Below are 15,982 nucleotides of genomic sequence, written 5' to 3' on the forward strand. Positions count from 1 at the left end.
AGCCTTGCGCACCAACACTCTTAGTTGTTGAGGAAATTGACCCAACCACTATGCTATTTACTATGTGCATCTATGTCATATCGCTGACCTTTAATATATGATATGCTATGCATGTAATATCAATCAACTGCTATGGATTTTGGATGAATATACAGTACATGTCTCACTAAGAATAGAATAGAAGAATAGAATAGAACCATTTTATTCTATAGAATTGAATATGAAGGAGACAGCAGCATGCCATTGATCCAGAGTGATCTGTTTGATGTAAAACACAGGTTTAACTTCGCTGTTTTGAGGTTGGCTAGAGTCCCAAATGCCAACCTATTCCCTACGTAGTGCACTACTTTTAACCAGAGCCCTATGGGCCCTGGTCAAAAGTGCACTATATAGGGAATAGGGCACAATTTAGGACACAACTAATTCACTCTGCCCTGTCAGAATCAGGAAGTGATAAAGGGGTGATTAATATGGCTCTTGTTTGGAGAGCTAAAGTCATTCTCCAGCTAAAATAAACCAGCACTTCTCTCAAGATGATTGAATACACACTTCTTAGTGAGTTGATTGAACATGCAAAAGGCAATCTATTTCCTATGCCTTTGTAAACAGTGACCCAGCACGCAGTGAAGCAGTGAGCAGTGAACAGCCATCTTTCCAGGACCATCAGTGTACATAACCATTGTGTAAGGTTTATCCAAGCAGGCCAGCCAAACCGCCACTGAAGTTTAGGTAAAAACAGGGTTTCTCTTGATTAGGTCATTTATACAGAGGACTATAGGATTGTAAGAATGTGTCTCAAATGGTACCCTATTCACTATATAGTGCACTACTTTTGACCAGAGCCCTATGGGCCCTGGTCAAAGTAGTGCTTTATGTAAAAAATAGCAGGGTGCCATTTGGGACGCACACAATACAAAATCCCAAATCCCAACCGCATAAAAGTAATTGTGCCAAGAAAATGTGTCCGGAGTCCAATAATGTTGTATTGGAAGTTTCAATCATTATTTTTATTAGACAGGTTACTTAAAGCATTTGTGGATAACAGCAGAATGTAGCTTTATACATGAATGATATCATGAATGATCCCATGAATGACCCCATGAATGATCCCATGAATGATCCCATGAATCTCACAGCAAGTACCCTATCCCCCCGATAAAAAAAACCCAACAACATTAAAAAAAAACAGGCATGCATCCTAAATGACACCCTAGTCCCTTTATAGTGCACTACTTTTGCACTAAAGTAGTGCACTATAAAAGGAATAGGGTGCCATTTGGGATGCATCCAGAATTAAAATATTTTCATCAAACTGTTTAAGGTGTCACCAGAGCCTTTCAAACGGCATTACCTTAGTAGTGTTTATGACGTCCCAATGCCTTCAACAATAACATCTAACAGACATTGACTACACTACACACCCACAACCACATGGTGTGCAGCTGTGCAGCACAAATGATGGTCATGCCCATAGCATACAGCCCGGCCTGGCCTGGCCCTTACACCATTCTTAATGTCAGCATTTGTCTGTGACCCGTCATGGTACACTGCTATGTTCTCTGGGCCAAAAGGCAAAACGGACAGAAATCTTCCTAGCATTGAAGTTCAAAGCAAAACAGGCGGTAGGTTGGAGAGTGATTAAGCAAGGCAGGAAACCATCTAGTCTCTCATGTACAGACTATATTTCACTTTGAGAACATGTGGAAAAGCAGATTCTGTCATTTCAGTGCGATTGAGAGGACCATGACCCAATGGTAGGTAGGATGGGATGTGAGAGAAAAGAGTGGAGGTGAGGAAAGGTCATTCAGTACATTCTATGGGGAAGACTATGGGAGAATCTCAACTGCATACTCCTCGTGTCCTCTCTCCTCGCCTCCTTCTCAAAACCCATTGGAGGAGAAGGTCAGAGAAGAGGGACCTCTGGCTTTCTCATCCAATGGGTTTCGATGAGGCAAGGAGAGAAGACAAGAGGGGTATGCAGTTGAGATTCCCCCAATGTATTGAGCAGAGATGTTCAGGGTTATCCCTAAGTTTCTGGACCAGACCCTTTACTTTGCTCAGGACAGACATATGATATTATATATATATATATATATATAATATATATAATACATAAAAATCTGATTTTCTTTTGAACAGTTTATGTATGTATTTGTATATGTTATAGGTCTTGGAACTGCTTCTCCCATCATACAGTTCAACCTCAAAACGTCCCCAAAACCAGGAAGTCCCGAAAGCCAGGAAGTCCCCAAAACGTGAAAAGATACATGATCAACACGAGTGACATAATGTAAAAAAAAATGTTTTTCTCCATATCACATTGATGTGCCATTTGTATGAGGCCCCGCATATCGTCAGAACGGTCTGGTTGGGATGGTGAGTTGTGGGCTAGAAGCGTCATTAACATGCATTATGGGAGAGAGCGATGGTAAAGAATGAATCTGTTGAAAAGATGCCGTCGATTTTATGTATATGACATGTGACCATTACTGATGTTGATTTTATCTCTTGGGAGTAGCTGTGATTTACTTTGGGATGGGTAATGACATCGTTTGCTTGATTCTGTAGATGTGGCTAAGGAGATGATTAAATGTGTTAGGCCTTGCTTCATTTCATGCTATCTGCGTTATACACCTTCATTACTGCAATCATAAAAGCTGTAGAAATGTCCCACATTGGATGACATCATAAATCATTGTCTATCACAGCTGCCATTTATTTCACTTTGCCATTTTGTTCTTTCATAATACAATATGGTGTAATCCATTATCTCATAATTTGGCAATGTTTAAATGAAGGAATGCAGTGTTGCAAGAGATTTAATGTATGTGTTTATATTGACACGCACACACACACACAATTATATATAACAGGTGTAATGTTGCCTGATGCATCATACAAGTGGAAGTAGGTGCACTGCCTTGTTGCCTGATGTGTGCGTGTGTATAGGCCTACTGTACATACAGAGGCTTCAGCAGCGGAGCCGTCCGTTTCTTCAGGAGCAGGATGGAGACGTTTTGGTTTTCCAGATTATACAATCATCAAACAAGTGGAACCTCTTCGCTCCCAGTGTGTTATGTAATAGACAAAACAATCCTCTCAACCCAGTATAGGCCTACTCTTGATGTGACTTATTAATGTGTATGATATGAGAATTATCAGGCAGATATACAATCTTTAATCCCGCTCATTTTGGTTTATTATGTCATCTTGTGTGCCTCGGGTATTTCGTCTGTGCAAGAATTGTATCGAAAATACATGCGTATTTATGGAGCGGTCCATCTGATTTAAGATGTTGTAGTCTCAATAATTTGATTGACATTTAATAACTGTAGGTTGAAAATATAAACGTGTGCTGTCTTGACATATGGTATGGAGCAATGCGGCAACGTATCTTCCAGAACGCGTTTGGTTTTCTTTAGAACAAGCTGATGAAATATAGACCTAACGTTTAAACGCAATAGAATAAAGACAACCTAAAACATAGCATTTCAAGTAAATCAAAAATAGTATGACTCCACGAGAAATGAGTTGATTTAGTCAGTGAAATAGTCAATGTGCAGAGAAAGACGTTGGCTATTAAACCCTATAACCTACACAATAACCGAAATATTTTACCCTGACCAAAATTATAGGCCTAATTGTTTCATAGCAAACTTATAGATGTATCCCATAACCTCTTCTCCTTTATGATAAACTCTCTGCTCAGACAAATAGGGCTAATTTTATCTGAGAACAAGACGCAAAACAATAATTCATGTTGTTTGGCTTGTCACTTTTGAGATGTAATGTTATTTCCCAATGTGCTGGTGATATTGCATGTTTTATAACTGCACAAGCGGATAACTTCCTTATTCTGATGTAATCAGACTGACACCATCATTCGTTCGAAGGTAGGCAAAATATGATCTGTGAAAAACAGTGCTGAATTTCATAATGGCGTGTTCAAATGAATATCAGAGTTAGATTATTACTGCATGAATATCAGAGTTAGATTATTACTGCCTAAATTACTCCAACGATAAATTACTCTAATGCTAATCGGGTGGCGAAATACATCTGTGTCAGATGATAGTAGGCTGCAATTTGGCTTAGCTATTTAAAACGTTTAGCAAATATATTTTGCAGTCTTAAAGGTATCGAAATGTGATTCAAATGTTACTCAAGTGTATACGGCACAGACTTCAAATGGAAATAGGCCTACACCGGTCTTAAATGCCATTCCCCAAATTAAATGGCGTCGATTCTTTAACAGACCAATTATGCTCATGTCTCACATATTCAAGTGTTTATCATTATAAGTAAAGTATTACTGTATATCGAATTATTTATTCCATAAACAACCTACCAGATTCATAAGCCTTAATTTAGCTTGTCGAATTAATAATGAAATGTATGAAGAAATATGAGAGAGCCCAATTTGCCATCAAAATTAACTAAACATGTAATTCTAAGGTTTAGGCCAAAGTTGAAAAGTTATTTGCGATGTGTGGTAGCCGGTAGACCTACATAGGCCCACCAGACTCCAAAATAGGCTACGGCTTTCCAATAAAAATAGAATGAATAGGCCTTTTGTATGTAGGAAACATAAAACTCTCACAATGAGCATTTTAAAAACAACATACGTCTTCTAATTTCAATATAACATCTCAAATGACACGATCCAATATAGCCTGTATCTTAATTGTAAAAAAAGAATGCACCTTGAGCCTCTTACAAATTATATTATAATTATTTTTATTTTTGTCACGCTTGGAGCTATCGCAAATAAATACACTGAGCCCACGGATCCCGTCCTGCATGAAATACAACCAATATAAAAGTCATTTAGGCCTAAAATCTCCTTATAAATGTATAGTTATTATGTGTCTGTCTGTATCTTCTACTGGTATCCTAACGCCGATGCGGTGGTGAGTCTCTGTCCATACAAGGCATAGGGAGAATAATATGGACCTGTGGCAGCGGGCATCTGAACCGACGCCCCGGGGGGCAGGGGGCTCTTTGAATAGGGGTGATAGCGCGTGCTCAATCCCAGAGGGTGATGCGGGCTCCTGAGGGTGAGCGTTCCAGGGCTGCCCGGGGCCGCATTTGGAGGCATGTGCATATGGCAAGCCATGGCGGCCGCGGCAGCGTTGGCTAGCGATGATGAACCCGGGTATCCTGATATCAACTTCTCCGTCCCCGCAAAAGCAGTGTGAGTCCTTAGGTGATTGAGAAGCTCTTCTGAGCAAGAAAACCGTTTGTCGCAAGGTCCGTTAGCCGACACCCAATTACAGACGTGTGGCAGAGGGTCATTTGGGAGCATAAAGCCATAAGGGTATAACGGGTGTCCAGCAAAAGATGGCGGCGAGGAATGCACGCCGTGCAAAGGGTGAGTTGGGTACATGAGAGGGTATCCTGACTTCAGAGCCGAGGACTCATGGCACTGCGAGGCACTGGAAGCACCGGATAAGTGGCTTGCGCAGTGGTAACTCAGGCAGTACGGGTCTCTACACAGGCTAGCAGACATTAGGGACGGAGGAGAAGCCCTGGACAAGGGGCTCCCAGCCTTATTGCACTGAAGTTGGCTGGCAGCGGCAAACTGAGCGCTAAGTAGTTGACTGCTAGATTTCGTCGGGTCTAAAGTCATTCCGTGAGGGAGAAAGTGTTGGGGATAGCCTGCGTATGCACCTGCTAAACTTCCAGGGTAGGACATGCCAGCAGGCGGTAGAGGGAAAACGGTGTGCCCAGGTTTATAGGGGGAGACTGGCGCTACGAGTCCTCCTGAACCCAGAAGTTGAACAGATGATGCAGAGGAGACAGATGTGAGTGAGTCTGATGTGATAGCCTTTGATCCAGAGGTGGTCTCCTGGTGTTGGCTAGCCTCACCGTTAATCCCAGATATCCGGCTGTGACTACCGCTGCCGTTTCCCTCCATTGTACTGTTTTTATTGCTATCAGATTCCTTATTCTTTTCCTCCTTGTCTCCCTGCTTCCCCTCAGATGGCAGCGGAGACACAGAGTGGCAGGAGCTGGGGCTGCCTGTCCTGGGGGTAAACGGCTGGCAGGTGGCGCTAGGCACTCGGAAACTAGCTTTATCTCCACTCAGACTACCACTGCTGGACGAGGAGTCCTTGTTCTTCTCCGATGATTTGGAGTAGGGCTTGAAGCTAGATTTGTCTTCATTTCCAATGTCACTCATTTTTAGTGGTCCGGATTTGGTCTCTTTGTCACTAGATCCATTTGAGGTTACAGATGAGAGTTTGGAAGAGGACGGAGGATCTGGTTTGCCGATTTGTGAGCAGGTCTGTGCCAAGAGAGCCAACGGACTTTTCTTGGCATCCAGCTGCAAAATAAGATAACATCATATTTGTTATTCAAGTTTTCACTGCAATGTTTTTTTCATGGGGTGTTTCAAAACCAAGCAATATGTTCCTGTTTACACAGTGTGTTATGTGCCCTTGGAGAACTCCGTTAATTACGCACGAGTTTAACGCATTGCGTATACGGTTATTATAGCCATATATCTGGCTATAATAGAACCAGCAAGGGTTCTATGATTGTTTCATATATGGCACCCCATAAGGTTCTATATAGAACCGACATTTGTTCCATATACAACCCTATATGGAACCAATTTTGGTTCAGCGAAGAAGAACCCCTTGGGTTTTGATCAAAGGGTTAGAATCTTTAGGGGTGCCATATATGAAGCAATCAATAGAACACTCCTGGGTTCTATCCAGAACCTTTTTTTCTAAGAATGAATTTCAATTTACAATAACTATATGATAATAAACGTATATAGATACAACTCAAATGTCCTAATAGTACCATTTTTTTAAAATCTGAAAACATAGACAGAAAAACGTTCATTCAAAAGTAATAACTGCCCAAAATCACACTTTTACAATCCCTATTTTATCCCGTCCCCTGTAGCCTGTGGCCAGCGTAGTGCTTACCTCGATGGGACTGATAGGAGTTGATGGCAAAGGTTGAAGGTACTCCGGGTGCAAAATGTGTCCTCCCCGTGCGGTAAGCATTTTCAAAATCTTTATGGGTATACGATTAGCCTGCCGTAAAGGGTTTGAGGGAGAGACGAGGTGAAGAAATGGATTGTTTATTCTCGGTGCGCCCTTCTCCCCTGAATAACTGTTCTCCCACACCGGAATCGCGGTACTATTTCTCAGGACAGAAAATGCGGGCGATGTGATCATGACCCAATTCTCATTGAAATGGAAGAAAAACAGCCTACATTTGTTCTTTAGGAATAAAAATCTAATCAAAGTAACATGGCATTCTATAGCACCACAGTTCGAAATAAAACCAATAAATAGATCAACTTTTTATAATCCTTATTAGAAGCGGAGAAGATCAGAACATATCCCGTTCATATCGCAGCAGGAGTGAATGTGTGGCTCAGATGCATCCTTCCTCAATGTCGCTGTGTGTGAGTGTGGCAGTGACAGTAGCACGTCTGTGCGCTTGCTCTCTCTACGTCGGAAGTAGCCTATACTCTCCTCCCTTCATCAGCATCTGAATTAGTCTCGAGATTAAAGCCTTTGCTGCCTTCCAATCAAATGAGCCCCTGAAGTGATTGGAGGGTCAATGGAATGTGACGTCATCTCAAATGGGTGTACTGTATTATTTTGCCAACTCGATGGAGCTTATTTTATTGTTGTGTTTTATATGCGCGTTTGCACATTTACATGTAGGGAGTGTATGGGAGGACTATTATGGGTGAAATAGACTGTTTTCATAGGATATCCTGGGAGTGACTTAAACCATGGACATATGAGTCTGTAGTTTTATGGCAAGTTGTGTTGTAAACATGTTATGCATGTAATGTAGATGTAATGTAGATGTAACATTTAATATTATTTTAGGCAAAAGTCTAGCACAATTTGCACTAATGTAATTTGATTGTCCTAAAACATATAGTCTATCTAGGTTATAGGATTTGCCAACACATAGATATGCTTATAAAACATTGAAGATAAATACTTGGGGCTTTTCAGTATGGTTAGTTATTCTCCATTCAAACACTTGCTGACACCAGTGTGCTGTGGCACTACAGTGGAATGTGCATGTCCCACATTGTCAATATAATTTACTACCCCCCCACCCCCTCCCAACACCTCTTTCAAACATACTCTCTGTCTTCTGTCCATTTCGCCCTACACTAGTTATATGTCAGTTGTCTAAATTCAGGTAATCTGCAGCAGTAGCAGTCACAGTGGACGAGGAAGAGAGGAGATAGAGGGTATACACCTTTAGGGAACCCTTTCTCGATCTGTGGAGTACTGTTTTATATTGGTTCTTTGAATATCCCTTTGTATAACCATTTGTATGGCTATTTATTAGAATGTTAGAACCAGAGGGTTCTTCATTACGCTGTTACAACCAGAGGGTTCTTCATTACACTGTTACAACCAGAGGGTTCTTCATTACACTGTTACAACCAGAGGGTTCTTCATTACGCTGTTACAACCAGAGGGTTCTTCATTACACTGTTACAACCAGAGGGTTCTTCACTACACTGTTACAACCAGAGGGTTCTTCATTACACTGTTACAACCAGAGGGTTCTTCATTACACTGTTACAACCAGAGGGTTCTTCATTACACTGTTACAACCAGAGGGTTCTTCATTACGCTGTTACAACCAGAGGGTTCTTCATTACACTGTTACAACCAGAGGGTTCTTCATTACACTGTTACAACCAGAGGGTTCTTCATTACACTGTTACAACCAGAGGGTTCTTCATTACACTGTTACAACCAGAGGGTTCTTCATTACACTGTTACAACCAGAGGGTTCTTCATTACACTGTTACAACCAGAGGGTTCTTCATTACACTGTTACAACCAGAGGGTTCTTCATTACACTGTTACAACCAGAGGGTTCTTCATTACACTGTTACAACCAGAGGGTTCTTCATTACGCTGTTACAACCAGAGGGTTCTTCATTACACTGTTACAACCAGAGGGTTCTTCATTACACTGTTACAACCAGAGGGTTCTTCATTACACTGTTACAACCAGAGGGTTCTTCATTACACTGTTACAACCAGAGGGTTCTTCATTACACTGTTACAACCAGAGGGTTCTTCATTACACTGTTACAACCAGAGGGTTCTTCATTACACTGTTACAACCAGAGGGTTCTTCATTACGCTGTTACAACCAGAGGGTTCTTCATTACACTGTTACAACCAGAGGGTTCTTCATTACACTGTTACAACCAGAGGGTACACTGTTACAACCAGAGGGTACACTGTTACAACCAGAGGGTTCTTCATTACACTGTAACAACCAGAGGGTTCTTCATTACGCTGTTACAACCAGAGGGTTCTTCATTACACTGTTACAACCAGAGGGTTCTTCATTACACTGTTACAACCAGAGGGTTCTTCATTACACTGTTACAACCAGAGGGTTCTTCATTACACTGTTACAACCAGAGGGTTCTTCATTACACTGTTACAACCAGAGGGTTCTTCATTACACTGTTACAACCAGAGGGTTCTTCATTACACTGTTACAACCAGAGGGTTCTTCATTACGCTGTTACAACCAGAGGGTTCTTCATTACACTGTTACAACCAGAGGTTTCTTCATTACGCTGTTACAACCAGAGGGTGCTTCATTACGCTGTTACAACCAGAGGGTTCTTCATTACGCTGTTACAACCAGAGGGTTCTTCATTACACTGTTACAACCAGAGGGTTCTTCATTACACTGTTACAACCAGAGGGTTCTTCATTACGCTGTTACAACCAGAGGGTTCTTCATTACGCTGTTACAACCAGAGGGTTCTTCATTACACTGTTACAACCAGAGGGTACACTGTTACAACCAGAGGGTTCTTCATTACACTGTAACAACCAGAGGGTTCTTCATTACGCTGTTACAACCAGAGGGTTCTTCATTACACTGTTACAACCAGAGGGTTCTTCATTACACTGTTACAACCAGAGGGTTCTTCATTACACTGTTACAACCAGAGGGTTCTTCATTACACTGTTACAACCAGAGGGTTCTTCATTACACTGTTACAACCAGAGGGTTCTTCATTACACTGTTACAACCAGAGGGTTCTTCATTACACTGTTACAACCAGAGGGTTCTTCATTACACTGTTACAACCAGAGGGTTCTTCATTACACTGTTACAACCAGAGGGTTCTTCATTACGCTGTTACAACCAGAGGGTTCTTCATTACACTGTTACAACCAGAGGTTTCTTCATTACACTGTTACAACCAGAGGGTGCTTCATTACGCTGTTACAACCAGAGGGTTCTTCATTACGCTGTTACAACCAGAGGGTTCTTCATTACACTGTTACAACCAGAGGGTTCTTCATTACACTGTTACAACCAGAGGGTTCTTCATTACGCTGTTACAACCAGAGGGTTCTTCATTACGCTGTTACAACCAGAGGGTTCTTCATTACACTGTTACAACCAGAGGGTTCTTCATTACACTGTTACAACCAGAGGGTTCTTCACTACACTGTTACAACCAGAGGGTTCTTCATTACACTGTTACAACCAGAGGTTTCTTCATTACACTGTTACAACCAGAGGGTTCTTCATTACGCTGTTACAACCAGAGGGTTCTTCATTACACTGTTACAACCAGAGGGTTCTTCATTACACTGTTACAATCAGAGGGTTCTTCATTACACTGTTACAACCAGAGGGTACACTGTTACAACCAGAGGGTTCTTCATTACGCTGTTACAACCAGAGGGTTCTTCATTACACTGTTACAACCAGAGGGTTCTTCATTACACTGTTACAACCAGAGGGTTCTTCATTACACTGTTACAACCAGAGGGTTCTTCATTACACTGTTACAACCAGAGGGTTCTTCATTACGCTGTTACAACCAGAGGGTTCTTCATTACACTGTTACAACCAGAGGGTTCTTCATTACGCTGTTACAACCAGAGGGTTCTTCATTACACTGTTACAACCAGAGGGTTCTTCATTACGCTGTTACAACCAGAGGGTTCTTCATTACACTGTTACAACCAGAGGGTACACTGTTACAACCAGAGGGTTCTTCATTACGCTGTTACAACCAGAGGGTTCTTCATTACGCTGTTACAACCAGAGGGTTCTTCATTACACTGTTACAACCAGAGGGTTCTTCATTACACTGTTACAACCAGAGGGTTCTTCATTACACTGTTACAAGCAGAGGGTTCTTCATTACACTGTTACAAGCAGAGGGTTTTTCATTACACTGTTACAACCAGAGGGTTCTTCTTTACACTGTTACAACCAGAGGGTTCTTCATTACACTGTTACAACCAGAGGGTTGTTCATTACGCTGTTACAACCAGAGGGTTCTTCATTACACTGTTACAACCAGAGGGTTGTTCATTACGCTGTTACAACCAGAGGGTTCTTCATTACACTGTTACAACCAGAGGGTTCTTCATTACACTGTTAAACATTTCCCAGCTACTGGTTGCAGGGAAAATACGGTAAATAAGTTACAATATGTTTAGAGCTGGATTAAGGTATTATTGCTTTAAGGGATAGTATGCTGCTCCATTCTCACTACTTGGGAGTCAACCTCTCATGGGATTTGAAGTCACAACCTATTGGTTGCCAGGGACCTGACTTTCCTACTACACCACCAAGTCTGTTAATATGATAGAGATTGTTAATAGATTAGAACCAATAGACATTCTGCCATTTATCCCTATGAGGGAACCCTTCTGAGAGAACCCTTTGATTTTTTTAGAACCCCCTCACAAGGAATCCTTGTGGGGTTCTCTGTTTTGTCCCTCTAGGGCAACCCAATTGGGTTCTACACAAAACCCTCTCATGAAGAACCCTCTGGTTCCAGGGTTTTGTCATCTGTCCCTATAGAGAAACCCTTTTGGATGCTACATAGAACCCTTTGATTTGTCCCTGTAGGGGAACCCTTTTGAGAACCATATAGAACCCTCTCATGAAAAAAAACTCTAGTTCCAGGTAGAACCAATGATAAGTTCTACAGCTATACTTATAGGATACTTCAGATGTGTTTATAGCAAACACTGTTAGGTAATCACATGGTACTGGTCAGTAACTTAAAGGATAAATGTGTGCAAAATTTAGTATAAAGGTATTTTTTCTACCCAATATATTAAATATTAAGGTACAATCATTACTGTACTTTGAAATGTAGGTGGGGGCAATGTGCTGGTGGGGGCTCATTAGCATATTTGGGGCATGGTCTAAAATATATTGTATTTGTGCCAACCGTTAATGGAAGTGCTGTACCAGTTTAAGTCGTTTTATTGTTATATTGATGAAGACTGACCACCGCATTTGTCCACTCCCAGTTCTACAGTCGTTGTAAGAGCTTGTGACAATCAAGAACTGCACTGTTAAAGGTTACTGTGCATTTTCCAGGAAATTCCTGTTTATTTTCCAATAATTTACTCTCAGCTTGTGGTTATTGTAAGATTTACTGTAACTTACTGTGGCTGATATCTGTCATGCTCACTGGTCTGATTGTGTGGCAGGAAGGTCAGTTTCCTGCAAACTAAGAGATTGAGGCCAGGTGCGGCTGAGTCCCAAGTGTGTTCACCACAAAGAATGCTTAGTAGTTGTCAACTAATGCTAAGCTATATCTTGTAATCAAAAAAGTTAATTGAAAGTACAGTAATTTACGGCCAGCTAGTTGCAAGTAAGTTAATAGCAGTTAACCTTTGACAACATGACCACTTGGTACACCACTTCCACTGACAGTTGGCACTGCAACCAGTAGCCTGTAGTGTACTGTACAATTACAGGAACCTTTTAACAGTGTAGCATTTCATGGCAGAAAAGGAAAACATGGCAGAGAGGGAAATAACCGGATGGTCCTTCACAACCATCACAGCAGTAAAGGACCCTTCCTGATATGCAAAACAAAATGTGTTACACATATCACCCTCACCCCTGACAAAGAACCCCTCAAGAACCTTTTTTATTTTTTGTTTATAGTGCACTATTTTTGACCAAAGCCTTATGGGTCATGGTCAAAAGTGGTGTACTAGGCAAATGTAGGGAACAGGGTGCTGCTTGGGACTCACACCAATCCCTCAGCCTAAAGTAGACAACTCTCATGTCATCATATTTCACCAACACTGAAGGCTGACACATTCGATTAGGCAGCACAGCTCCAAGGGCCAGTAATTCAGGGTTGATAAAAAAATATCTAATATTTTGGGTGGGTTTTGAGTTGAAAAGTTTACAATGTTTGATTATATTGACTGTGGTTCAAATGACAGTTATTTACATCGTTTTTATAATAGTGTAAAATGTAGTCTACTCTTGCTTGTCTTTTTCATTATGTGCAAAAAGGTAAAAAAATAAGAACTGATGCAAAAGTACCCAGAATATCAAACTCCTTATTTTCAGTTTATCTGAGGCCTACAATGGAATCCCTAACAGCAGTAGTTTGACATTCGATTTAGATTGAGGTGCGCAATTTGCTCAATCAAAATTATGATGAACATAAATTGTCACATCTAAACAAGATATTATGAATGCAACCCGCCCCTATTAGCATAGTTTCCCCGACAACTTGCATAATAAGTCACTCACATGATAAGATGCTTGTGACATTTTACCAATTCCACAAGCTAAACGGCTCAAAAACAATTAGTCATTAATTTCATTTCCCTTTTATCACATCGGATTATTCCTATATTTCCAAAACGTCATAGCCTATATCACCTAATTTAAGCGTCCTGCTGATCCGAAAAAAAAGTAAAAATTATGCAAGGGGATTTTTTAAAATTGATACCAGGGGTGCTGTTTTCAGCAATGGCTGTCAAGCCCCCGACACAGCGCGTGAGTTATTAGGGCGTAGAAGGGCGACCATAAATTTCCACCGTCAGGCAAAACTCCTTTTATTGTCCGCGTGATGGATAGCCCATTGCACCAGACACCAAGTACTCGGCATTAAACGGGAACACATTTTTTGTTGCCATAATTCATGACATTTAAAATAGAACGTTTGAAATCCTGCCCATATTTCACACTAGTGACATGTTTATGAATCACTCCCTACATGCAAATATAATTATTTACAGCACAGACGGTCCATCAGGGATCTTTCACCCCTTTTCTGAGGACAGCCACGGTGGTTGGAGACCAATACATGATTGGTAACTGATTCTCTCCTACAATATAGGTCTACAGAAAGCTTTTTTTGTGCATTTGTTTTATAGTAAATGTTTTATTTTATTATATGACATGACCGCTATATTTGACGTTGCTTTGAAGTCCAATATTGATTATTTCAATTAATTTCTAAATTCTCATAAACTAAAACTCGTATATAGCTGCTAAGCCTTTATAGTGTTGTTTTGATATGATGTAGCTTAAGTTCCACTATTTCAACAGCTAAAACTGCCCTCAGAATAAGCTATAGTGAATATTTGGGTTCTCAGTTATTTTTTCCGATTTAGTTTTGGAAACATTCCCTAAACCGCAGAGACCTTCAATATAGGAGCAATTTGAAGACGTGACGCCGTAAATTATAAACTTAACATTATATTTTATAGCCTTTTAACCTCCATTATGAGTTGGACTGTCTCCTCCACTATGCGAGAGACAAGATACATTTTTAACAGTTGGCTTAATTAACAGGGGAACTGATTGGAGATAAGAGTTTATATGACAGGTGCTGTTATTATGACTGTAGTCGTGTATTGTACATGACCCTACAGACATATAAGTGCAAATATCATTTACCGCAGTTTTTACTATTCATGAGTACAGTAGTGGTTCATTTGTTCTCAACTCATCATGTCTCTATTCTCCAGTTAACGTAAAACATGCAACGAAACACACGCATGCAACCGATCCCAATGACACAGTTGTTCGTTATGTACATAATAATTACACAATTAATAAAAACGAATCTACTTCTGAATTGCTGTTTTTATTCATGTAAGTAGCTTTTGCCTCTACCATCTTTGAACTGTAGTGTTATCTAATAACATGTCTTTGTCTGGCACCTCGAAATATCTAGGAAGTGGCAGCAAGGCCTAATGTATCAGCTTGTAACCATCATGCAAAAACCAAAGTATTCATTAGAATCATCTTAATATACTGTGTCTGTCATTTCAATGAAGGATGCCATATAAAAGCCCCTGACTAGCACATCTAAGCCTTGCTGGGCCTGTATAAATAATCGGATCGATAAATGTGACATGATAATGTTGAGCAAATGGAGAATAAGACATTTCTTTGACATGAATATTCATGTTGTGGCAGAGAGGCTTGCTGTTTACCATCTCAGCAGATGGACAGAAAGGTGGACTATTGGATCTGACAGGTTAAAAGGGGAGATGAATCATAATGGTTGGAAGGTGCTGTTGTTTCATACCTCTTTTCCTGACCTGTCAGTGAGTGTAGAGCACACAGAGGCCTTAACTCTTTGTCACATAGAAGCAGTCCTAAGAGACACTTCAAATACAGTTACATTTTTACAGACACTCTTACCCAAAGCAACTAGGGTTAAGTGCCTTGCTCAAGGGCAGATTGGCAGATTTTTCACCAAGTCAACCCTGGGATTCGAACCAGCAACCTTTCAGTTACTGGCCCAACGCTCTTAACTAAGCTACCTGCCACCCTTTCAAATGTTTTAGCTGTGCTTGATTGAGCTTGCCTGGATTAAGGGAGCCAATCGAATATTCCCAAAACTGGAAGCCCTACCCATCTGGCACAGTAGGCAGGCTAAAGCAAATGCTCAATGTATTTGAATCCAGGTCTGACTCTTGGTCATATGGAAGCGGTCTTAAGTGTTATCCATTCCAGGGCCTGGGACTGAGTATGGATAGAGATTGCTCCTGTTTAATTAATTGGCTTTGCACTGAGGCCTGTCACATTAATAATGGTTAAGTATGTGACCCTACTGTGTCACACAGAGTGGCGTGCTTATCAGGAAATTAACAGCCCTAGCTAATGAACTGAACTGCAGTGTCTTTGGAGCCATTGCAGCATT

The 15,982-nt window shown here is 40.9% G+C and overlaps 1 protein-coding gene across 1 annotated transcript; it reads right to left on the reverse strand.

The window, feature by feature from the left end:
• Nucleotides 1-4,716: 4,716 nt before the first annotated feature.
• On the reverse strand, nucleotides 4,717-7,488 carry LOC115153539 (zinc finger protein 503). The gene is made up of 2 exons (XM_029699084.1): nucleotides 6,939-7,488; nucleotides 4,717-6,325 (listed from the first exon to the last, which is right to left on the reverse strand). The coding sequence occupies exons 1-2, from the start codon at nucleotides 7,191-7,193 to the stop codon at nucleotides 4,883-4,885; spliced, it is 1,698 nt and encodes a 565-aa protein (XP_029554944.1). The 5' UTR covers nucleotides 7,194-7,488; the 3' UTR covers nucleotides 4,717-4,882.
• Between the last annotated feature and the right edge of the window lie 8,494 nt (nucleotides 7,489-15,982).

The sequence above is a fragment of the Salmo trutta genome, chromosome 18 (genome assembly GCF_901001165.1).
Source record: "Salmo trutta chromosome 18, fSalTru1.1, whole genome shotgun sequence".
In the NCBI taxonomy this organism is placed as follows: Eukaryota; Metazoa; Chordata; class Actinopteri; order Salmoniformes; family Salmonidae; genus Salmo; species Salmo trutta.